General features: G+C 38.8%; 1 protein-coding gene across 1 annotated transcript in view; it reads right to left on the bottom strand.

The window, feature by feature from the left end:
* Window positions 1–27,213, bottom strand: part of APPL2 (adaptor protein, phosphotyrosine interacting with PH domain and leucine zipper 2) — a 350,547-nt gene that overhangs the window by 114,450 nt on the left and 208,884 nt on the right. The window contains exons 10-11 of the mRNA XM_053716955.1: window positions 11,995–12,153; window positions 9,208–9,396 (exon numbers count right to left, since the gene is read on the bottom strand). Of these exons, the coding sequence (XP_053572930.1) occupies window positions 9,208–9,396; window positions 11,995–12,153 (348 nt within the window). The remainder of the gene's footprint in view (window positions 1–9,207; window positions 9,397–11,994; window positions 12,154–27,213) is intronic.

Raw genomic sequence — 27,213 nt, 5'->3', positions numbered from 1 at the left:
AGATCTGAGAAAGGCTAGGACAATGTCCGTATGAGCCTTTGCTTGTGGTAGAGACGACGCTTGAATCAGTATGTCGTCCAAGTAGGGTACTACTGCAATGCCCCTTGGCCTTAGCACCGCTAGAAGGGACCCTAGTACCTTTGTGAAAATTCTTGGAGCAGTGGCTAGTCCGAATGGAAGTGCCACAAACTGGTAATGCTTGTCCAGAAAGGCGAATCTTAGGAACCGATGATGTTCCTTGTGGATAGGAATATGTAGATACGCATCCTTTAAATCCACCGTGGTCATGAATTGACCTTCCTGGATGGTAGGAAGAATTGTCCGAATGGTTTCCATCTTGAACGATGGGACCTTGAGAAATTTGTTTAGGATCTTGAGATCCAAAATTGGCCTGAATGTTCCCTCTTTTTTGGGAACTATGAACAGATTGGAGTAAAACCCCATCCCTTGTTCTCCTAATGGAACAGGATGAATCACTCCCATTTTTAACAGGTCTTCTACACAATGTAAGAATGCCTGTCTTTTTATTTGGTCTGAAGACAATTGAGACCTGTGGAACCTTCCCCTTGGGGGTAGTTCCTTGAATTCCAGGAGATAACCTTGAGAAACTATTTCTAGCGCCCAAGGATCCTGAACATCTCTTGCCCAAGCCTGAGCGAAGAGAGAGAGTCTGCCCCCCACCAGATCCGGTCCCGGATCGGGGGCCAGCATCTCATGCTGTCTTGGTAGCGGTAGCGGGCTTCTTGGCCTGCTTACCTTTGTTCCAGCCTTGCATCGGTCTCCAGGCTGGCTTGGTTTGAGAAGAATTACCCTCTTGCTTAGAGGATGTAGAATTTGAGGCCGGTCCGTTTCTGCGAAAGGGACGAAAATTTGTTTTATTTTTAGCCTTAAAAGACCTATCCTGAGGAAGGGCGTGGCCCTTTCCCCCAGTGATGTCTGAAATAATCTCTTTCAAGTCAGGGCCAAACAGCGTTTTCCCCTTGAAAGGGATGTTAAGCAATCTGTTCTTGGAGGACACATCCGCTGACCAAGACTTCAGCCAAAGCGCTCTGCGCGCCACAATAGCAAAGCCTGAATTTTTCGCCGCTAATCTAGCTAATTGCAAAGTGGCGTCTAAGGTAAAAGAGTTAGCCAACTTAAGTGCTTGAACTCTGTCCATAACCTCCTCATAAGAGGATGCTTGATTGAGCGACTTTTCTAGTTCCTCGAACCAGAAACACGCTGCTGTAGTGACAGGAACAATGCATGAAATTGGTTGTAGAAGGTAACCTTGCTGAACAAACATCTTTTTAAGCAAACCCTCTAATTTTTTATCCATAGGATCTTTGAAAGCACAACTATCTTCTATAGGGATAGTGGTGCGTTTGTTTAGAGTAGAAACCGCCCCCTCGACCTTGGGGACTGTCTGCCATAAGTCCTTCCTGGGGTCGACCATAGGAAATAATTTCTTAAATATAGGGGGAGGGACAAAAGGTATGCCGGGCCTTTCCCATTCTTTATTTACAATGTCCGCCACCCGCTTGGGTATAGGAAAAGCTTCGGGGGGCACCGGGACCTCTAGGAACCTGTCCATCTTACATAATTTCTCTGGAATGACCAAATTGTCACAATCATCCAGAGTAGATAACACCTCCTTAAGCAGAGCGCGGAGATGTTCCAATTTAAATTTAAATGTAATAACGTCAGGTTCAGCTTGTTGAGAAATTTTTCCTGAATCTGAAATTTCTCCCTCAGACAAAACCTCCCTAGCCCCTTCAGACTGGTGTAAGGGCATGACAGAACCATTATCATCAGCGTCCTCATGCTCTTCAGTATCTAAAACAGAGCAGTCGCGCTTTCGCTGATAAGTGGGCATTTTGGCTAAAATGTTTTTAATAGAATTATCCATTACAGCCGTCAATTGTTGCATAGTAAGGAGGATTGGCGCACTAGATGCACTAGGGACCTCCTGAGTGGGCAAGACTGGTGTAGACATAGAAGGAGATGATGCAGTACCATGCTTACTCCCCTCACTTAAGGAATCATTTTGGGCAACATTACTATCAGTGGCATCATTGTCCCTACTTTGTTTGTCACATTCATCACATATATTTAAATGGAGAGGAACCTTGGCTTCCGAACATACAGAACATCGTCTATCTGATAGTTCAGACATGTTAATAGGCATAAACTTGATAACAAAGCACAAAAAACGTTTTAAAATAAAACCGTTACTGTCTCTTTAAATTTTAAACTGAACACACTTTTTTACTGAATATACGCAAAAGTATGAAGGAAATGTTCAAAATTCACCAAAATTTCACCACAGTGTCATAAAGCCTTAAAAGTATTGCACACCAAATTTGAAAGCTTTAACTCTTAAAATAACGGAACCGGAGCCGTTTTTATATTTAACCCCTATACAGTCCCTGGTATCTGCTTTGCTGAGACCCAACCAAGCCCAGAGGGGAATACGATACCAAATGACGCCTTCAATAAGCATTTTCAGTGGACCTGAGCTCCTCACACATGCATCTGCATGCCTTGCTTCTCAAAAACAACTGCGCATTAGTGGCGCGAAAATGAGGCTCTGCCTATGACTAGAAAAGGCCCCCAGTGAAAAAGGTGTCCAATACAGTGCCTGCCGTTTTGTTAACAAAATTCCCAAGATTAAAATAACTCTCCAAAGTTATAAACCATTAAATATGCTTATAAAGTAATCGTTTTGGCCCAGAAAAATGTCTACCAGTCTTTAAAGCCCTTGTGAAGCCCTTTTATTCTTATATTGAAAATTAAGAAAATGGCTTACCGGATCCCATAGGGAAAATGACAGCTTCCAGCATTACCAAGTCTTGTTAGAAATGTGTCATACCTCAAGCAGCCAAAGTCTGCTCACTGTTTCCCCCAACTGAAGTTAATTCCTCTCAACAGTCCTGTGTGGAAACAGCCATCGATTTTAGTAACGGTTGCTAAAATCATTTTCCTCTTACAAACAGAAATCTTCATCTCTTTTCTGTTTCAGAGTAAATAGTACATACCAGCACTATTTTAAAATAACAAACTCTTGATAGAAGAATAAAAACTACATTTAAACACCAAAAAACTCTGAGCCATCTCCGTGGAGATGTTGCCTGTGCAACGGCAAAGAGAATGACTGGGGAAGGCGGAGCCTAGGAGGGATCATGTGACCAGCTTTGCTGGGCTCTTTGCCATTTCCTGTTGGGGAAGAGAATATCCCACAAGTAAGGATGACGCCGTGGACCGGACACACCTATGTTGGAGAAACAATAATATTTTTGGTGTTTACTGTCCCTTTAATGATCCTTTCCAAATACACACATACAACTAAATTGCACTACTAAATAAACAAAATACCAGCTTTAAATAAATATTAGCATTACATTTATACAAGCATAAGATATATAAGCAATTAAGGAAGTAAAAGACTTGGTGATAAATTGATTACTCCCAAACTTGTAGAACTATATCAGAACCAGGGTAGATGGTTTCTGACCTGATTTAGCCTGTGGTATCCCCACCTATACTGAAAGTGTCTATACTGTAGTCTAAGCTATTGATAAGGCTAAGTAAACACGGCAAGCAGAAGAAATTACACTCCCAGTGGGGTGCAGGATAGTGAAGTAATAAAATTATAATTTTTCATTGTTCTCTAAGTACTGAGCTTTAGTTTTCCAGACAAATATAAGATAAGGAAGCAAGTGTTTGTACACAAAATGATAACATAATGAGATCTGATAATACCTGAAACTCAACCCCTTGTATCTATCCTATCTTAGGAAGGAAACCAGGGTTGGTTACTCTGTTTTTCTTTTTCTACAGGTCACCTGTCAGAGGTCGTCTGAGTCTGACATACCTAGGACGCTGCTCCTACCCTGCAGCTGGAGCTCCTAAGGTAAGTGCTTATTCCTTCTAGGTGAGAAGGCCCAAGCACATTAGGGGTTAATTCCCACTTTAAAGATATTTGAGCCCAGGGACCTTACCATAAATCTCTTAACTATTGGGATTTAGTGTGGGCAGGTAATGTGGAGCACGGTGGTGTTTATGCAGGGAAGATTTTAACTCTTCTACATAGAAGAGTAGCATAATGGGCTGGTTTTCCCCTCGTATGCATGGGGGTTAATACAACTTCAGCCGTTTATTGCCTTCCTGACAAGGGGGTATTTTATACAGCCTTTTTCCCCCTGCAAAACCAAATGGTCGGTATGAGAGTTATGTTCTCGTACATGGAGGCTGTTAAAATCTGCAGCCGTTATATTTATATCCCAGATTGCGGTTACTATACTACATATGTCACTATCCTTCTGTCATAAGGGGTTTAGTGTCTCTCCATTTCCTTTTATTGCAAGTCAGGTTGAGACTAGTAGTGGATTTGGAAGGATCGCTTCTGTTTAGCCGGTATGCACCACAAGGGAGGGACCTATAGCGGTTTATTACCTTTTACCCGCTGGGTATTACTACCAAGGTATTATTGTATTAGGGTGGGCATCCACTTATTGGTCTACAGCCCGTAGTATCCGCATCTGCACAATCTCTTTATATACCTTTGAGAGATGCGTTGCCTGGGCAGATCTTAAGGGCCAGTGTTTTGTTATTATTTTAACAGGCGGTCATTTATTTTCCCTTGGGTGCGCTCTTAGTTTATCAACGCTTATGGTGAGTGTGGCTTCCTTTGTATATATAATATATGAAGCTTGGCCATCATGAGATATATTGCGTGGATGCGGACACGGCGGGTTAATCTTTTTCCCGCCTCTGCCTTTTTTGTCGCGCTTGTCAGAGAAACGCTACCAAGATTGTTAGAGAGATGCTACAAAGATTGTCATGCTGCGCAGTTCTTATATTTTATGCCCTATTCTCCACCGCCTTTTATCTTTCTTATGTTGCGGTGCTCGCTAGTATAAGGGATCTCCTGGTGTTTGTTGGAGATAGATGGTGGAAATAGGCTTTTCTGTATTACAGATTGGTGATCTGTTTTTTTCATGTAAACTGATCTCAGTCAATGTGCATTTTATGACAGTGGTTATGCGATTATTAACTTACTGTTTTTCATGTAATCTATCTGGAGGAAGGACAACTGTATATCCTTCAGTGATAGGATATGTTTGCTAAGTATTCCTAATTATTTAGTGAGGAATCAAGTTATGAGACAGCTTCTCTAGCTGAGGCTCCAAGCTGCAGACCCTTTGTATTAAAACTATCTGTATGATATTTCATTTAATGAATTTAGGAAAAGATTTTTGCAATTATATATTTTTGAAATATTTTCTCATTTATACCTTGGAGTTTGGTGCCATCTTATGGTGTCTTGAGGTAATTACAACTATTATTGTTTTTGTATATCTTAAATTTTGAAGCTCTGGTAATACCTATATTTTAGCATACTCAGGTTTATGCTTTCTTTTATGTTACATTACTAGTGTGTTATTTATGTTTTCACATATCAATGTATTAATGGATCATTTCTGATTTTGATTCCATTGGGAGATTTAGATCTTACATTATTTCTTTGATGAAGGATTTTGCTTCTCTAAGGTGTTTCTCTATTATCCTTTGAAGGATATATATCTTGATATAGAAAACAGCATTGGTGGCTTAATGTGTAAGCAAGCAGCCTCCCAGATGAAAGATTGGCGGTTTGAATCCAGCTGCGGATACCAGGTTGAATGTTCTTTCATCGCTAATAGAAGTGCTAATATTCTAATCTCCTTGATAATGAAGAGATGCACTGCACTGACGTTGTCATCTTCCTTCCATTATACAGCATTGGGAGGCTGAGGCTGGCAGATTGATTAGTTTTCCTTATGTGAACCTTAGGTTTTAATATATGATTACATTCATATTTATATATTCAATATATGTTGGCTGTTTTTATTTTTCCCTCTTTGAAGAGACTCGGATCTGTCTGTTGCATATAATCTGTCGCAACTTCTAGGATATTTTGTATGTTTATTTCTTGAAGTGATCTCTTTTTCTTCCTTAAAGCCTGAGCAAGCCAAGACTACATGGAGTTCTTGCCAGTCATGGACTAAGGAGAAGCAAACCAAGGGGCCTTCCTTTGAGAGCAAATTGGCAGGAAGGGCCTGCCCCCAATCAGGTGGGGGGCAGGCTTTAATTCTTTCTGTAGGCTTGGATTCGCAGATACGCGTCCTTCAGGTCAATGGTTGTCATAAACTGACCCCCCTGAACTAAAGGGAGAACAGAATGTATAGTCTGATAGCTTGGCCCCCATTAAGTTTGGTCCGATTTATCAAATTCCAATCTGACAACATCTCTAAGGTGGCGTATATCAAGCACCAAAGAGATACTCGGAGCACTTTTAGCTATGAAGGAGGCAACTCGCATTCTTCAGTGGGCAGAGTTTTACATTTATCTCCTTTCTGCTATACACATCCCAGGGGTGGACAACTGGGAGGTGGATTATCTGAGCAGGCAGTCTTTTCACCCAGGGGAGTGGGTCCTCCTTCCGGAAGTATTTCCAAGGATAACTCTCAGGTGGGGAGTTCCGGAGTTAGTTCTGATGGCGTCTCGTCTAAAAGCCAAGCTTCCAAAATACGGATCAAGATATAGAGATCCACAAGTAGCTCTGGTCGACTTCGGTGATTTATCCCCCCACTTTTTTTCTGTCCTTCTTTCTCGGGTAACAGCCCATATCAACAGGAGCAGGTTTCAGTGATCTAATGGCTCCAGCGTGGTCTCGTCAATCTTGGTTTGTGGACCTGGCAAAGATGTCATCCATTCACCTGGAAAAATTGCCTCTCAGGAAGGACCTTCTACTACAGGGTCCCTTCCTACATCCAAACCTAGATTCTCTGAATCTGACTGCTTGGAGATTGAATACCTAGTTTTTGTTTAGGTGTGGTTTTTCAGAAAAGGGTTATTGATGCCATGTTTCAGGCTCATAAGCCGGTAACTCGCAAGATTTTCCATAAGGTGTGATGTAAATCCCTTTATTGGGCGAATCTAGGGGCTTCTCTTGAAGTCGGGTGAGGGTTTCCCGCATTCTGTCTTTTCTTCAGGAGGTCCTAGAGAAAGGCTTGTCAGTCTGTTCTCTGTAGAGAAAGATATCTGTGCTGTCAATACACATACGTTTGGCAGATCTGTCTGATGTTCAATATTTTCTTCAGGCCTCGGTCAGAATTAGGCCTGTGTTTAAGACTGTTGCCCCTCCATGGAGTCTTAACATTATTCTTAGAGTTTTACAACAGGCTCTGTTTGAGCCTATGCATTGAGTTTATAGTAAGTTGTTACTACTAAGTTGGATAGTTTTATTTCTCCTCGCTATTTCTTCTGCTCTTAGAGTCTCTGAACTTTCGGCTCTACAATATGATTCTCCTTACTTTATTTTTTATGCAGACAAGGCGGTGCTTCATACTAAGTTGGGTTTTCTTCCTAAAGTAGTGTCGGATTGCAACATCGAATCAAGAATTTGTTGTTCCTTCTTTTTGTCTTATCCCTTCTTCTCAACCTGGATGTTGTGCATGCTCTAAAATTTTATCTGCAAGCAACCAAGGATTTTTGGCAATCTAATGCCCTGTTAGTTGTTTTTGCTGGTAAGCGTAAGGGTCAGAAGAAAACTTCTACTTCTCTTTCTCTCTGGTTGAGAAGTGTTATCCGGTTAGCTTATGAGACAGCTGTACAACAGCCTCTTGAGAAAATTATGGCTCATTCCACTAGAGCTGTCTCTTATTCCTGAGCTTTCAAGAATGAAGCTTCTGTGGAGCAAATCTGCAAGGTGGCCACTTGGTCCTCATTGCATACCTTTTCCACATTCTACAAATTTTATACTTTTGCCTTGGCTGAGGCTTCCTTTGGGAGAAAGGTTCTTCAAGCGGTGGTGCCTTCTGTTTAGGTCCGTCTGTCTTGTTCTCCCACCCTTCCATTCTGTATCGTCTAGCTTGGGTATTGGTTCCCACTAGTAATTAGAATGGATTTTGCACTCTCCATGGCAATGGGAAAGAAAACAAAATGTATGCTTACCTGATAAATTCTTTTCTTTCCTTGGCATGGAGAGTCCACGACCCACCATTAATTTAAGACTGCTTTTTTTGTATAAACCTCAGGCACCTCTATTCCCTTGTGTCATCATCTTTTTCCATTTTCCTTCAGCCGAATGACTGGGAGTGACACTTAACAGCTCTGCTGGGGTGTTCTTTGCCTCCTCCTGCTGGCCAGGAGTTAAATTTCCACTAGTAATTAGAATGGATTCGTGGACTCTCCATGCCAAGGAAAGAAAATAATTTATCAGGTAAGCATAAATTTTGTTTTCTCATAGATTTTATACTCTGCAGCTGGTATAACAAGTCATTGAAAATACATTAATATAAAAACAATTTTACAGTGTACTGTCCATTTAATATAAGTAGGAAAGTGTTGAACATGTTAAAAAACCTGGCACGTACACGTCATTAACACGTGAAAAAATATGTGCGTAATCTCATATTATTTTTTTTTTACGTTGAACCGACAGAAGGTTTTGTGCCACTACCCATACTCCAACTACATCCCTCTGTCCAAACTGTAGCTCTCTGTGGAGAAAACTGGTCTGAGAACCCTTCTCAAACACCTGGAGCACCTTCCTTCTTTACCTTCCTACTGTGATGGCAAAGACAAGACTAGTTTGCAGTAAGGTCGTTGGTTGGGGGGGTTAAGGGCTCTTAGAGTCTTGGGATAATTACCTCCTCCTAGTGGCCAGGAGTATTATTCCCAGGAGTAATGGATTGTGAACTCACACCACCTTTATGTAAAAAAAAAAACAACTTTAGAAAACTAAATTTTCCCTCTGGCTTTGTGTTTTACACACAAAAAAATACATGCCTCTGTGAAAAGATGGAAACTGTTGGCAAAAATGTTAAAAGAAACCAAATTTCTGAACACTTTAAGGAGTAGACCATAATAAACAGAAATTGTATTAATTTAGCACTATCTAGGGTTGTCACAGTCTTAATATCCCTTTTTAATTTCAATCCATAACAAATTATTGCAAAAATATAAAAGTAAAAGTTTTCTTTGAAGTGAGTTGCTTTACTGTGGGTGCAAAAGTTTGATCTATCCTTTTTTTAAAATTTATAATAGAACATCTAACCTTATGTGAACATCAATAATACAGATGTAGAATTAGTTAATGTATTTAATAAACCAATATAATGGAACCCAAATAAATAAGATATAAATACAAATATATGATATTTCCTGAGGCTTAAGACATACGATTTGCCATTAGGTGTGGTGATCTGGAAACAGTATCGTCTGTCTTCACAATCAACCGCCATGACTGAACAATTGTCTAGATCCTGAATCAATCCTCCGGCCACATCTCCTCTATGCTGACACAATAAGTTTCCACCTTGCGTGAAGAAATACAGCCTTTCCCAGGATGTGGTAACCAGACCCGTTTTACTAATGAGAAAAGAAAAAAAATCATAGCTTTGGAAAGTAAATTGCTCTATTTTCATTGGATATGGTAGAAATGTTATTTATCATTATTACCAATTAATTAATATTTAAATGATGTTTTACCTGCTATGTAATGTTAGTCTGTGTTTACTTTTTAGCCCAGACAGAAAAGTGATATAGATCTCAAATCAATGCAAGAAACAGAAACAAAGACTAGCTTTATATAGTGAGGAAATTCAGCACTCTAACATAAACATAACATAAAGGTGAACACTGGCCACCAACTCACTCACATTCCTTCTAATCTATGTATGTAATTTCCATCCCCACCCACTTTAGTGATCCCATCTTGGTCTATTAAAGAGTTATCTCACATGAAAAAACTTACATATATTTCTGGCATGTTAATTAAAAAGTATCTGACCATTGTGTTTATTTTTCTTCTTAAAGGGACATTCAGATACAAAAATCTAAATGGTCTATTTCATTAAAGCATGTAACTGACTCTTGAGTTCATCTTTACATATAGGTTAAACACACAGGTAAAGTCTTGCTTGGGAGCCTAAAGCATTGCATCTCAAACTGCCAGTCACTTTTAAAAAAGATAATTTATGTAAGAACTTAACCTAATAAATTAATTTCTTTCATGGTGGCAGGAGTCCACGATTTGTTACACATAGGATATACATTCCTACCAGGAGGAGGCAAAGTTTCCCAAACCTCAAATCCTATAAATACCCCACCCACCTCACTCATATCTCAGTTTAACGTATAGCCAAGAAGTGAGGTGTAAAAAAAGGAGTAAGAAAAAGCCATAAAAAAGGAACAGGGAAAAAGATGTGCGCTGTTAAAAATGAGTAGGGATGGTTTTGCAGAAAGACTCTCCCTGCATCTCCGGACTCTAACTTTCATCCAAGTTCTCACTGAGAGGCTGACAGGATTACTTAAAACTCCTGTCCCATTCCGAAGAGTACTACAATCCATAAGAGACTAATCGTTAATTTCTGACACTTCTCTGCCAACCTCCTGGGACGAAAGGCAAAGAATGACTGGGGGATGAGGGAAGTGGGAGGAGTATTTAAGCCTTTGGCTGGGGTATCTTTCCCTCCTCCTGGTGGCCAGGTTCTGAATTCCCAAAAGTAATGAATGCAGCTGTGGACTCTTTCCATTTATGAAGAAAAAATATATATACTTAACTGTGTTATTTGTAGACACATGTCCACTCTTTAAGCAGACAGCCAACCAGTACTGAAAAACTATCAGCAGAGGTAGAAGATAGGAGTATGTAGAAATGTAAAGGGAGGCAGAAAAAGGCTTACTGCGACCGAATTTACAGAGGGCCTTAGAAAGACTACCAGAGGTTTCACAACATGGTGTCTAAAGGCTAAACTCCCCAAACATCCCTCTGACAAACACTGTAACTCTGAGGGGAAACCGGACTTCAGTATACACTGAAGCACATATCTTAAGCACATCATACTTTGAACCACCTCCAAAGGAGGACATGTTTAAACTGAGATATGAGTGAGGTGGGTGGGGTATTTATAGGCTTTGAGATTTGGGAATCTTTGCCTCCTCCTGGTAGGAATGTATATCCCATGTGTAACAAATCGTGGACTCTCGCCATCTATATGAAAGAAAATTACATACTTTTATCCAATTTGTTAGAGAATGCCATTTTTGCAGTGCTCACCCTAGAACTCAATTCGACCGATTCTCAAAAACCTGCGATATCATCAGATTATTTTTCTAAGCACTATATTGTAAAGTAAGTGTCTCTCATTCAAATAAAAAAAAATATTAAACTCCCCTTAATAAGATACACAGTTCCCAGGGTAAAAATTGTTTAGAAAACAATCCTTGCAGGGCTTTGTAATACCGACGAGGCACCCAATGACCATTGCTTTTTACATTGCGAGAAGCAGACTCGCCTATGCGAACCTGCCCCGCAAGGGCTCCGGAGCAGCTCTCGCTGCTTCGTACATGGAGCCCATAGTCTGGCATCTTCTAGAAATGTTTCACTCTGCAGATCTCGCCGTTTTTACTTGTAAATTAAAAAGTGTTGGGATTGTGTCAAAATACACAAAATGTATAGAGATAAATTGTAAGATACTGAAAGCAGAGTAATCTGATTTGTATTGGTTTTACCCCCTGCTCACTTCACTCTCCCCAGCGTAGTTTTCTTCTCTAGAGAGCTCAATTACTTTCTAAGGGCAACATCTCGCTACTCGCTTGGACAGCCACCCCCTTTTTATTTTAAGAATTCCCTGTGCGCAGCCCCTGTGAGTGTTTCAGCGTGGAAAACCACATCTGACCTAGGGAAGTTTTAAGAATCGACAAAACATACATGTGCTAGCGAATTTGAGCATGTAATTTATGCGCTACACTGTCCCTTTAAGAACAGATTTATTTTACAGAGCAGCCAGTTTACAGCACAACCCTTTAGTCTCAGCACAACAAGCTCTAATTAAAAGAGAGTGGAAAGGGAATGCTTTCAAAGACGTACAATACGCAAGATCTGTAGCCTTCCAACCTCTTATTATGTATGTTTGATGTTTGTGCGCTGCTTCTTTAAACACAGCGCACACCTCTGATGTTTACCTTCTCATGTTTAGATAGCCAGCCTTCTGTATCAGGTTTCTGTTGATAACAGGCGCACAAACATCATAATCAGGAGTATAAACGGAATCGCTGACAGAGAGCAGCTCTTGCTGTGATATTCTCATAGCATCTGCTTCAGCATCAAGCTCTCCGTGTATCCTAGAAAAAGGATTCATTTAATGTGTTTTTTCAAACGGTAAAAGTGCTTAAATAATAGTTTAAACATCTATATTTATACAGTATACACATTGCTAAACACAAATCCAGCACCACTAAAGTGACCTCCTGTAAATGTATCGTTTTGAGAATGCAAGAGAATACGGTTTTATTTAATTCAGGAAACATTTCTGTGTATAGATGGCTATCCTGACTAATTCTTAAAACAGGCGGAGTTCTTGTCAGTCAATGTTAGCGCATCTTGTTTAACCTTCATCAACAACTACTCTAATTTCATTCAAATCAGGGTATAAAATAATGTGTGCAACTATAAAGTGAATTACTTAAAGGAACAGTAAAGTCAAAAATTAAACTTTTATAATTCATATAGGGCATGTGATTTTAAACAACTTTTTAATTTACTGCCATTAACAAATTTGTTTTGTTCTCTTGATATCCTGGTAGGCTAAAAGAAGCTTAGGAGTATGCATGTGTCTTTAGCAGTCTATGGCAGCAGTGTTTGTATCTATGTATAAGTATTGCTATAAACAATGTTGCAAACTCTGCTGCCAGATGGCACGTGCACACTCCTGAGCTCATTTAGGATTACTCTTTAATAAAGGATACCAAGAGAACTAAGCAAAATTGATAACAGAAGCAAATTGGAAAGCTATTTAAAATTAAATGCTTTACCCAGTCCATATAAAGGGACATGAAACCCAAAGTTTTTCTTTCATGATTAAGATAGAGAATACAATTATAAAACATTTCAATGTACTTCTATTATTTAATTTGCTTCATTCTTCAGATATCCTTTGATAAATAAATAGCAATGCACATGGGTGAGTCAATCACGAGGTACCTATGTGCAGCCACCAATCAGCCACTACTGAGCCTATTTAAATATGCTTTTCAACAAAGGATATCAAGAGCATGAAGCAAATTAGATAATAGAAGTAAAATGGAACGTTGTTTAAAATTGTATGTTCTATATAAATCATGAAAGAAAAAAAATTGGGTTTCATGTCCCTTTAAGTTTAACTTTTCTGCCCTTTTAAGGCATTATAAGTATTCATATAATTATGTAATTATACGCCTTACACACTGAGATGTACAGATATAAGTACTATTATAGTAGTATTATACAGCATTAGTTATTGTCTCCTGAAAACCTTTATGTCTCTGTGTGTTGCAGATTTTACATGATCCATATGAATGAGACGGCTCAGTATATCTGTCTTGTCTCATCAGAGGCAGCTCTAGACCATAGAACTGGTACTACAGATTTTACATGATCCATATGAATGAGACGGCTCAGTATATCTGTCTTGTCTCATCAGAGGCAGCTCTAGACCATAGAACTGGGACTACAAAGCACAATATGACAGGTAGAGCAGGTACTGATGGGTAGAGCAGGTACTGATGGGTACTATGTTGAAAATTCAACTGGCACTTTTAAGCTTGCACCTTTTTAAAGCTGCAAAACTCATCAAATATGCAATGTGCAGTTATGAATATTTTGTTGTGCATAATTTTTGTTTACTCAGCAAAATATGGCCTAGATAGCTCTCCCATTAATGATTTCTCTCTTTGGGGAATACCTGAGGCAAGTCTTTCAAATTCAGAAAATGAAAAATATGCATGGCATATTAAACAACTTTCCAATTTATTTCTATGATCAATTTTGCTTAGTTCTCTTGGTATCCTTTGTTAAAGAGTAACCCTGCGTGAGCTCAGGATAGTGCATGTGTCTTTAGCCATTTGGCAGCAGTGTTTGCAACGTTTATAGTTATGTTACATATAGTTTCAAATGCTGTAGACTGCTAAAGACACGTGCACGCTCCCAAGCTCCTATCAGCCCACCTAGGTACCTTCAACAAAAACATAAATTATGCTTACTTGATAATTTTATTTCCATCTGTATGGGAAGAGTCCACAGCTGCATTCCTTACTTGTGGGAAATACTGAACCTGGCCACCAGGAGGCAAAGACACCCCAGCCAAAGTCTTAAATACCTCCCCCACTTCCTCATAACCCCAGTCATTCTGCTGAGGGAACAAGGAACAGTAGGAAAAATATCAAGGTGAAAAAGGTGCCAGAAGAAAAAATTTCAAATTTAGGGCCGCCCATCGGAGAACACAGGCGGGAACTGTGGACTCTTCCCATACAGATGGAAATGAAATTATCAGGTAAGCATAATTTATGTTTTCCATCTTAATAAGGGAAGAGTCCACAGTTACATTCCTTACTTGTGGGAAACATATACCCAAGCTCTAGAGTACACGGAATGCTAACAGGAGGGAAAAAAGAGAGGCGGACTCTAATCTGAGGGCACCAGAGCCTGCAAAACTTTCTCCCAAAGGCTGCTTTAGCAGAAGCAAAAACATCAAACTTGTAAAATTTTGGAAAAAGTATGTAAGGAGAACCAGGTAGCTGCCTTACAAATCTTATCCATAGAGGCCTCATTTTTGAAGGCCCAAGAGGAAACCACTGCTCTTGTAGAATGACCTATAATCCTCAGAGGAGGCTTATGTCTCGCCGTTTCTATGCTAAACAGATGACACTCCTCAGACAAAAAGATAAAGAAGTCGAAGAGGCCCTCTGACCCCTACGCTTCCCAGAAAAGAGAACAAACAGAGAAAGAGGTTTGTCTAAATTCCTTTGTGGCCCAAAGATAGAACTTCAAGGCACAAACCACATCCAGAAAAACGTTGTAAACGTTCCTTTCGAAGAAGGATTATGACATAAGAAAGGAAACACAATCTCTTGATTGATGTTGTGAATTGACACAACCTTAGGAAGAAAACCTAACTCGGTTCGTAGAACAGCCTTATCGCCATGAAAAGCCAGATAAGGAGGGGCGCATTGCAAGGCAGCGATCTTGGATACTCTGCGTGCATAAGCAATAGCCAGTAGAAAGGACTATTTAATGTCTACTTCATGCATAGGCTCCAACGGAGCCCGTTGCAAAATTTTAAGAACAAGATTTAAACGCCAAGGAGGAGCCTTAAATCTAAACACAGGTCTGATCCCAGCAGAGCCTTAACAAATGGCTGCACCTCTGGAAGCTCAGCGAACCTCTTGTGCAGTAACACAGACAGGGCCGAAAACTGTCCCATTAGGGAACTTGCAGAAAAGCCCTTCTCCAGTTCATCCTGGAGAACAAACTAAGTAGCTCCTCCACACCTTATGATAGATGCGACTAGCAACCAGCTTACGAGCTTGAATGAGAGTAAAAATAACTCAGGAAAGCCTCTCTTGGCTAGGACTAAGCGTTCAATCTCCACGCAGTCAGCCTCAGAGAATCTAGACATTGATGAACAAAGAGCTTGGTCAGCAGATCCCTGCGGCAAGGCAACTTCCATGGCGGAGATGATGACATCCCCACTAGATCCGTGAACCACATCCTTCGCGGCCAAGACGGAGCAATCAGTATTACTGACGCCTGCGTGACTCGAGCCACTACACTAGAAAGTAGTGGCAATGGCCAGAAGGATAAATTAGATTGAACCTCCAAGGCACCGCTAAAGCACCTGTTGGCTCCGCCTGAGGATTCCTGTACCTCGACCCATATCTGGGTGGCTTGGTATTGAGACGTCATAAGATCTTCCTCTTGCAAATTTCTGCAAACACTCAAGATGGAGAGACCATTCTCCCGGATGGAAGGATTGTCTGCTGAGGAAATCCGCTTCCCAGTTGTCCACACCCCGAATGTGGATCGCTGACAGCGAACAAATGTTTGTCTCCCCCCGAGATACTTCCCTCAAAACTAGGGAGCTTCTCGTCACCCCATGTAGGTTGATGTACGCCACCGAGGATATATTGTTTGATTAGAATCTGATTAACTGGGACGAACCCAGCAGAGGCCAAGCCTTCAGAGCATTGTATATTGCCCGAAGATCCAAAATGAGATCAGGAGGGAGCTTTGCCTCCTCAGACCAGAGGCACTTCCTGGCACCCCAAACAGCTGCTCCCCATCCTGACAGACTCGCAACCATAGTCACAATCACCCAGGATGGTCTTGAGGCAGACGAGTGCTCCGGACAAAACCGCCAAGAGAATGATTCTCCTGATTGGTTGTCCAGAGAAATCTGTTGAGACAGATCCGAATGATCGCCGTTCTACTAGTTCAGCATGCGCTGTTGCAACAGTCTAAGGTAAAACCTGGCAAAGGAATGATGTCCAAGCTCGACACCATGAGACCAATCACCTTCATACACCGAGTCACAGATGGCCTTAAGGAGATCTGCAGGGCAAGACATGTTGAAGCTAGCTTGCAACGTCTCTGGTCTGTTAGAATATTCTCATGTCTATGGAAACTATTATAGTACCCGAGAATTCTACCCTGGTACTTGATACAAGAGAACTCTCTCTAGATTATCTGCCATCAATGGGACTTCTCTGACAACCTCCTGTGACGAAAGTCAAAGAATGACTGGGGTTATAAGGAAGTGGGGGAGGTATTTAAGCCTTTGGCTGGGGTGTCTTTGCCTCCACCTGGTGGCCAGGTTCAGTATTTCCCACAAGTAAGGAATGCAGCTGTGGACTCTACACATATTAAGATGGAAATACAAAGAAGCAAATTGGAATTTTTTTTAACATTGCATGATCTATCTGACTCATAAATCTTTACTTTACTGGCCCATTAAAATGTCATTGACCCAGAGAAACTCTCTACCAAAAGTTACCCTGACTGTGAATGTGCCGCTTCTGAAAATCTAACACTCTATCACACAAACAGAACAGAAATATCATTTTTTTTTAAACATTTATTTTAAAAATCAGCAATGTACCAGAAAATACCAGATCAGCGTCTTAACAAGTTAGACATTGAAAAAATAGCTTACAAAAAATATACATGAAAAGGCAAAAATTTAATTTGCCTTCAGGTTTAACAAGGAGAAAAAACAAAAGCAGACATGTATTTATAATTTCACAGTGCATTGCTAGATTTTAACTTTATCATAAAAGAAAAAAAGACAAACAAACAAATGGAAAAAAAAGAGCTATCAGGTTCAAAACCCAATAGGGGAAACACTCCAAATACATATCCATTGTATTTCATTAATAAGAAAAGAAAAAACACATCTCTTGCCTAGTTATACAATAAATATTTAAACCTGACAGACAGTGTTCTACTAGCATTGTATAATTTAATTTTATATTAAATATGTATAGTCATCAACTTGATAATCCTATAAACCATATCATTTTCTCACTGGATTAATCCATATTATAAAGAAAAATAAACACGGTACTCAGCACCTTCTATCGCTATCACCCCTATAGTATTATAACATCTCAAACATATCCATTAAGTTGCAAAAATAAGACCGCTTCTCTTGCTTGTTTATACACTAGATATTTAGCTTGGCAGTATTCTACTAACCTCATACATTTCCTACCATCTTAAATGTATGTAACTACCAAGCTAATCTATATAAACCATAACATTCTTTCACTGGATTAATCCATCTCATATAAATAGATAAACACGAATTCACAGCACCATTATATTGCTGTTACCCCTATAGAGTTGTAGAGAATAATAATAATAAAAAAAATAATAATTATTATTAAATCCCTGCTCACCGCTCGCTCCTCCTATATACAGTCATTAAATATAAAAGAAGTCCCGTATTAAAATGAAGGGAAGATATTCTGGGGCTCAGATATTTTAACCCTTTCTCATCAAAGCTCTCTTCCCCCCTTCTATTCCTCTATTCACCTTACCCACTGATTTGGGAGATACCCCTCGGAAATTGCTATTTCAAAGAACACAAATTTACGTAAATGATCTGTAATTGCGTTGCGAGAGGGCCTGACTCTATTAATCTTAACCATTTTTGAAAGAAGGCTTTAAATTGTTTCTCACTACTTGACTCCATTTGATATTGTTCTATTGTCATTTGTAAATCATTTTTTTGTACAAATTCTGCAATGCCGGGAGGTTTATCTGCCATCCAGTGTTGCAATATTAGGTTCCTAGCCACCAATATGGCAGTATTAATGAAACCTTGATCCTTCATTAATTTTTTAGATTTTGGGTTATACAGAAAGATAATCATTATTGGGGAGAATACTATGTTCTGATGGGTGAATTTGTTTACCCAAAAATAAACTCTATTCCAAAATCTACTGATTTTTTGGGCAGAACCAAAAGCAGTGCATAATATCTGCATTCGGGTATGTGCAGTGGAAGCAGCTATCGGAACATTTTCTATCCCATTTGTCAAGAATCACCGGAGAAATATAAGAAAAATTTAATAATTTACTATGAGATTCTTTCCAAATCGTATTGTTAATACCTACTAATTGAATACTTTTTTTTATATCATATATTCTCCAAGCGATCCCTGCCACTTGGGAAGCATTGATTCTAGATATCGCTGACCATAATCATCTGATACCAACTCAAAATTGAGTAGCATCCACTTCTAAACATTGCATCAGCCAATAGGATTTTTTCAACTTTAATTCCGATTAGCTGATAGAATTCTAAGGGACAGCATCTTGGATGACATCACTTAAAAGGTACCTTCATTTGTCGGGTAGTCGTCGTTGGAAGAGGATGCTCCGCGCCGGATGTCTTGAAGATGGACCCGCTCCGGGTCGGAAGGATGAAGATAGAAGATGCAGTCTGGATGAAGACTTCTGCCCGTCTGGAGGACCATTTCTGCCTGTCAGGAGGACCACTTCTGCCGGCTTTGTTGAGGACATCTTGCTGCTTGGATGAAGACTTCTCCCGGTAAGTGAATCTTCGGGGGTTAGTGTTAGGATTTTTTAAGGGTGTATTGGGTGGGTTTTATTTTTAGGTTAGGGCTTTGGGCTGCAATAAAGCTAAATGCCCTTTTAAGGGCAATGCCCATCCAAATGCCCTTTTCAGGGCAATGGGGAGCTTAGTTTTTTTTAGTTAGGCTTTTATTTGGGGGTTGGTTGTGTGGGTGGTGGGTTTTACTGTTGGGGGGGTTGTTTGTATTTTTTTTTTTACAGGTAAAAGAGCCGATTTCTTGGGGGCAATGCCTCGCAAAAGGCCCTTTTAAGGGCTATTGGTAGTTTAGGTTAGGCAAGGTTTTTTTTATTTTGGGTGGGCTTTTTTATTTTGATAGGGCTATTAGATTAGGTGTAATTAGTTTAAAGATCTTGTAATTTGTTTTTTATTCTCTGTAATTTAGTGTTTGTTATTTTTGTAATTTAGCTCATTGTATTTGATTAATTTAATTGTATTTAATTTAGGTAATTTATTTAATTGTAGTGTTAGGTGTTAGTGTAACTCAGGTTAGGTTTTATTTTACAGGTCAATTTGTATTTATTTTAGCTAGGTAGTTATTAAATAGTTAATAACTATTTAGTAACTATTCTACCTGGTTAAAATACTGCAGCGTGAAACTGTAAACCTTTTGATTTTTGCTATAGGTAAGAAAAGAAAAAAAGACTTTCAGTGTAATCCAGCTTGAAAAACTGACTCTTGTAAAGTTGTAAATTGCTGAGTTTATATGTTGGTAATGCTGTTTCATGATTTAAAGCTGTATGTATACAGATAAAACTCAATAAAACTTAAGAAAGCCACCTGTTCGACCAAACTGGGTTAAGGCCGTAAATAAGTGATTCCAATTTATTGAGTCAAAAGCTTTCTCTGCATCCAGAGTCAATACCGCAATATCTGATTTAGGAGCCTCTGATCTAGGGTTAACAGTACCTTTTGTATATTCTTGGTTACACTTCTACCCATCATGAATCCTGTTTGGTCTATATGTATTAATTAATTAATACATTTCTTAAGTCTGTCTGCTACTATAGATGTTAAAAACTTATAATCATTATTCAATAATGAGATAGGGTGGTATGCACTGGGTAGCTCTAGACCTTTATCTTTTTGGGGAATAAGCGTAACAACTGATGTAGTAAAATACAGTGAATCCATCTTATTATTAATATATGGCTAGATTACGAGTTTTGCGGTAAGAGCAGTGCGTACTAAGTTATTGTCACCGCTCACTTCCCTTCAGCGCTGGTATTACAGGTTTTCATAAACCCGGCATTAACCGACAAGAATTGAGCATAGAGCAAAACTGAGCTCCATACCGAACTCCAATACCAGCGCTGCTGAAAGCTGCGGTGAAATGGTTTTACGTGCTCATGCACGATTTCCCCATAGACATCAATGGGGAGAGCCGGCTGAAAAAAAGTCTAACACCTACAAAAAAGCAGCGTAAAGCTCCGTAACGCCGCCCCATTGTTTCCTATGGGGAAACAAAATTTATATTTACACCTAACACCCTAACATGAACCCTGAGTCTAAACACCCCTAATCTTACACTTATTAGCCCCTAATCTGCCGCCCCCGACATCGCCGACACCTACATTATACTTATTAACCCCTAATCTGCTGCTCCGGATATTGCCACCACTATAATAAACATATTAAGTTCTAAACCGCCACACTACCGCATCACAAACACTAGTTAAATATTATTAACCCCTAACCTGCCGCCCCTAACATCGCCGCCACCTACCTTAATTTATTAACCCCTAATCTGCCGCCCCAACGTCGCCGCCACTATACTAAATTTATTAACCCCTAAACCTAAATCTAACCCTAACCCTAACACCCCCTAACTTAAATATAATTAAAATAAATCTAAATAAAAATTGCTATCATTACCTAAATTATTCCTATTTAAAACTAAATACTTACCTATAAAATAAACCATAAGCTAGCTACAATATAAGTAATAGTTATATTGTAGCTATCTTAGGGTTTATTTTTATTTTACAGGCAAGTTTGTATTTATTTTAACTAGGTAGACTAGTTACTAAATAGTTATTAACTATTTACTAACTACCTAGCTAAAATAAATACAAATTTACCTGTAAAATAAAACCTAACCCTACACTACAATTAAAATAAATTACCTAAATTAAATACAATTATCTAAATTACAAAAAAAACAACACTAAATTACACAAAATAAAAAAAGAAATGATCAGATATTTAAACTAATTACACCTAATCTAATAGCCCTATCAAAATAAAAAAGCCCCCCCAAAAAAAAAAAAAAAATGTAGCCTAAACTACCAATAGCCCTTAAAAGGTCCTTTTGCGGGGCATTGCCCCAAAGAAATCAGCTTTTACCTGTAAAAAAAAAAAATACACACAATCCCCCAACAGTAAAAGCCCACCACCCACACAATCAACCCCCCAAATAAAATCTTAACGAAAAAAACCTAAGCTCCCCATTGCCCTGAAAAGGGCATTTGGATGGGCATTTAGCTATTTTTCAATTGCCCAACCCCTAATCTAAAACTAAAACCCACCCAATAATCCCTTAAAAAAAAAAAAAAATAACACTAACCCCCGAAGATCCACTTACAGTTTTGAAGACTGGACATCCATCCTCAACGAAGCTGGGAGAAGTCCTCAACGAAGCCGGGAGAAGTCTTCATCCAAGCCGGCAGGAGTGGTCCTCCAGACGGGCAGAAGTCTTCATCCAGACGGCATCTTCTATCTTCATCCATCCAGCGTGGAGCGAATCCTTCTTCAAGACATCTGCCGCGGAGCATCCTCTTCAATCGAAGTCTTCTTCCCTAATGAAGGTTCCTTTAAGTGACGTCATCCAAGATGGCGGCCCTTGAAATCCGATTGGCTGATTGAATTCTATCAGCCAATCGGAATTAAAGGTGAAAAAATCCTATTGGCTGATGCTATCAGCCAATAGGATTGAGCTCGCATTCTATTGGCTGTTCCAATCAGCCAATAGAATGCAAGCTCAATCCTATTGGCTGATTGCATCAGCCAATAGGATTTTTACACCTTTAATTCCGATTGGCTGATAGAATCCTATCAGCCAATCGGAATTCAAGGGACGCCATCTTGGATGACGTCACTTAAAGGAACCTTCATTAGGGAAGAAGACTTCGATTGAAGAGGATGCTCGGCGGCGGATGTCTTTAAGATGGACCCGCTCCGCACTGGATGGATGAAGATAGAAGATGCCGTCTGGAGGACCACTTCTGCCGGCTTGGATGAAGACTTCTCCCTGCTTCGTTGAGGACTTCTTGCCACTTCACTGAGGACTTCTCCCGGCTTTGTTGAGGATGGATGTCCGTTCTTCTACCGATATTGGCTGATTTAGCTCTAGGGTTAAATATATACGCCTTATAAGAATTCCTCAGTTGGAGATCCCAAGCAATTGTTTTTTTCTTCCATTTAACCAAATATGCTCTAATCTCGCCACAGAGGACCGCCTTCGCCACTTCCATTAAGGTCTCTACTTTATCCAGATGTCCCCTATTATTGCCAAAATACTCTGTCCAAGCTTATACGAAGAAAATCTTGAAATCATTATCCTGTTAAAGATATTTAGGAAAAAACAAGATATTCTGCTCACACTGCTTTCTAGCTTCTTCCACCTCTAGCGTTATTATTGCGTGATCTGGGATCACTTTATCTTGGATGGTAGGATTCAGGTCTAGTTTAATCATACTATCAGCTATCAAAAAAAGATCAATTTGTGACATTGCCCTGTGTGATTTAGATTCACATGAGAATGCCTTTATATCTGGGTTTTTAATTCTCCAGATATCATATAAGTTTAATTTATTCATAACATTTTTAAAAAAAATTCTCTCTCTATTCCTATCTTGAGGGTTTATACCTATCCTTATTCTATCTATTTGGGGACATATGGTCATATTGAAGTCTCCTGCAATTATTAGATTTTTATCAATATGAGGAAAAAGTTTAATATATAAAAACATCCCAAAAATTTGGATCTATATAATTTGGAGCATATACATTGCACAGCACGTATGTTGTACCCTTACACTCTATCTCAATTATAATATATCTACCATTTTTATCATATTCCTGAAATAAGATAGTATATGCCAGGGTTTTAGAAAAAAGGAAGGCAACCCCTCTCTTAAGTGTTAAACACAGAGTAGCTATAACATTTCCCACCCACTTGCATTTCAGTTTAGGGATTTCTTTTTCATTTAGGTGGGTTTCTTGTAAAAAAAATAAAATAATAATAATAATAATAATAATAATACTTCTTTTAGCTGGGGAAGTGATTCCCCCCCCCCCACATTCCAGGAAAGAAGGTTCAACATTTATCTACACCAATTAATACTAATTTTAGAGCGTGGGTAAGCAGGGGAAAAAAAAAACAAAAAAAAACTGTCAATATAAACCCAATCTCTAACATGTGAAGTTATTTAACAAATATTCAGAACCACCTCCTAATATCAACTTACAGTTTTCATATATTCTTTAGCTTCCTGGGGGTTATTTAAAGTGTAATTTTCTCCATTTACATTTACAATTATTTTTGCAGGGTAAATCATTCTTGTCTGAATACCTTTTTTAAATAGAGTTGAGCAATATGGGGCGATCTCTCTTCTTTTGAGAGAAGTTTCTAAAGAAAAATCCTGAAATAATAAGAATTTGTCTTGGCCTCACATCAGTGGGTTTGATTTCCTAGTGGCTCATCAACATAACTTCATCTTGAAAACAAATATTTAACCATTACTGATCTAGGCTTAGAAGTACCATCAGGGTTAAGTCGCGCTATGCCCAATCTATGTGCTCTCTCTACCACAAATGGCTTCTCCATAGTTTGGAGGCCTTATAACTTAAGTGGGGTAATTCAACTGGAGCAAAGTGGACTAAATCTTGCTGTTGGATGGATTCGGGCAGACCTATTATTTTTACATTGTTCCTGCGGGAACGATCCTCGAGATCCTCCAACTGTGATTGTAGTATTTTGATTAAATCCCCTTGATTTTTAACAACTGATTCTTGTGTCCCTGAACCTGATCTTCCAGATCAGAGAACCTTGATTCTACCTCAGAGAGACGTGATGCAAACTGTCTCACCTCCACAGTAAGTTCTGAGATTTCGGTTTTAAGTATATTGAATTGAGGCATAATCAGGTCTGCAATCTGATTGATCAGGTTTTGCTTATCCGCGTTTAGAGATACTGGTGATTGGATTTCTAAACTATTTTCCATCTTGCTAATCTTAGCTTTCTTCTCCCTTTTGTATTGTCGGCATAGCTGGCGATTTGGTTTTAACTTGTGTGACAAACCTTTCCATAAAAGGCACTCAAAGTACATCGACAATACAACCCAAAAAAAAAAAATTAACAAATTGTGCAAACAATCACAGTATGTCTGTATAAAAAAAGAGACAAAGGGAGAGAGGTTCAGACCTCTCTGCTATACTAAGTGAATAGAACAGTGAATCTGTGTTCAGAAGAAATTGATTTGTGGCTCTGTAGATTTGTGAATTATATAGTGTCTTGTGTCTATACCATGGTGTACAAGACTAAGTCAGTATTATAGGTGAATTATACAAAAGTGTGAACATGTGTAATTCCATGCTGTGCTGCTATCTTTATATAATTTTATGCTCATTATTCGTGTTGCTTACAGCCAGAGTGTAGTGCAACCAAAGCGCCAAACATATATAAACAAATGGTAAAATTTTAAGAGAGATAGGCAAACATATATAAAACTGTAGTTACAACATGTTTATATCAGCTTATAGCCAGTTTAGCCTACAGAAATCTCTTATCCAGTGTCAGTTCTTTAAAGCGTCCAACAGAGGCCTATAAACCCCCAAGTATTTTCCAGCTTGTCTTGAATTATAGTTATTCACTTGGACATTCAGGTGTTCTCAGGGTGGATGAAGACTTCTGCCGTCTGGAGGACCACTTCTGCCGGCTTGGATGAAGACTTCTCCCTGTTTCGTTGAGGACTTCTTGCCACTTCACTGAGGACTTCTCCCGGCTTTGTTGAGGATGGATGTCCGTTCTTCTACTGATATTGGCTGATTTAACTCTAGGGTTAAATATATACGCCTTATAAGAATTCCTCAGTTGATTAGTTAGTTGGAGATCACAAGCAATTGTTTTTTTCTTACATTTAACCAAATACGCTCTAATCTCGCCACGGAGGACTGCCTTCGCCACTTCCCAGAAGGTCTCTACTTTATCCAGATGTCCCCTATTATTGCCAAAATACTCTGTCCAAGCATGTACGAAGAAAATCTTGAAATCATTATCCTGTTAAAGATATTTAGGAAAAAGAAGATATTCTGCTCACACTGCTTTCTAGCTCCTTCCACCTCTAGCTTTATTATTGCGTGATCTGAGATCACTATATCTTGGATGGTAGGATTCAGGTCTAGTTTAATCATACTATCAGCTATCAAAAAAAGATCAATTTGTGACATTGCCCTGTGTGATTTAGATTCGCATGAGAATGCCTTTATATCTGGGTTTTTAATTCTCCAGATATCATATAAGTTTAATTTATTCATAACATTTTTTTTTTTTTTTTTTTTATTGAGGTTATTGAAAACATGTACAGTATATGCAAAATTGCCAAAACAGGAGTGGTATATACATTGGAATATGATGGTACAATCATAAAAGAAAAGAAAAGAAAAAGGCACCTAGTCAGTTGCATACAAATTTAAAATAAAGATGGCAAAAGATAGCTGTAACCTCATTTTATGAACATATATAGACCTCCACTAAGATTAGTAGGTCACTCTTGGACCATAATATAGCATACATATACATTGGAGGTAAGTATTTAGAGTCTCTAGCCACTTTTGGGCTTGATATAGTATAGAACCTTATAATAATAAAAACCACATTCTAGAATAACAATGTTAAAATGACACAAAAATAAAACTAGCCAAACAATGGGAACCTGCCTCACAAACATGGAATATCAGCTGCCTAGCGTGGATGCATAATAGATATCAATAGGTGCCAATGTAACTTGCATACAGTACTCCTCAAATAACTGGCATTCAGAGAGGTTAATAATGAGCGACCAATGACATATCCGTATGGTGTCCCATTCACTTTTATTTACATAGCCCCAGAATGATAATCTAGAAGTCCCTTATGTTGGAAATTGGTTGTACTGTTGTTCACTAGCTAAGGAAGAAATAATAATAAACATTGTATATAGTCTCTGTTGAATAGTAACGAGATATAGTAAAGATATAGAGACCATCATGAGGGGCAAAGGTATATAACATAGGGTGGGCGGGAATAAACAATAGAGGGGAACCGTGCATTTAAAGGGTAGCCTGAGCTATGTACATTAAAACATGGCCCCAAGTAGCAGTTGCTGGTAACATCGCATCAACCCGCCCACTGACCGCGCAACATCCACTGTGACCATTTTAGATTAGAGCTCGTATGGGGATGAGGAGTAGAGTTTGATACACAAATGTAATAAAGTTCAAGTAGATTGCACTATTAGGTGTCTGAGACTAATGATCTCCTGTTCGGGTAGCCAATATATTATTAACTAGGGGCGCTAATTATAGGCATCTAAAAAATAAACTACAGGTAACATGAATAGCGTGGTTTACTAATCTAGGGTATGGCTAAACTTTAAATATAGTAAATATTGTAGGATATGTCCAGCTAAATATCCTTTATCAAACACTATATATAGTAAAAACAAATACAATATATCTATACACTATTAACTATTAAATTTTATTACACAAAAAACACTTATATATAAGGTGCACCTTATTTCATATATACTACAATCAAAATTAGTTTAAAATTCATATAAATTGATATTTTTAAAAACACATGAATTGATAAAAGCTATCACGATCCTAAGATATCTCTCCAATACTATTTAGTCAGTATTTTGTTGTACTAGATTTGTTGCCAGAAATTTATTGCTGAGAAACTTATGTATCAAAAATGAATTGTCAGTAAAACGTGTCCTTAGTTCCAATGTATCGTTTGGACTAATAAATAACTTTTCAGTGGAGACAACACCATAGGAGATAAACTTTTAAAGTTGTCAGTTCCTTATTGTGAGATATCCCTTTTTTATGATAGTTACTATGGTATTCAGGGTCAATTATTTGGTAGCGATATATCCTCTATTAGCATTTATATGAAAAGAGTTTTTTGGTCTTTTAAATCCAAATTGAAAGTTTTAACAACACTCACCGGAATTCGAAAGGCTTACGATAATGTTACCTTTCCCCGGATCAGCTTTTTCCTTGCG

Source organism: Bombina bombina, chromosome 6, assembly GCF_027579735.1.
Source record: "Bombina bombina isolate aBomBom1 chromosome 6, aBomBom1.pri, whole genome shotgun sequence".
Classification (NCBI taxonomy): domain Eukaryota; kingdom Metazoa; phylum Chordata; class Amphibia; order Anura; family Bombinatoridae; genus Bombina; species Bombina bombina.
This window is presented reverse-complemented; position numbering and strand designations above follow the sequence as displayed.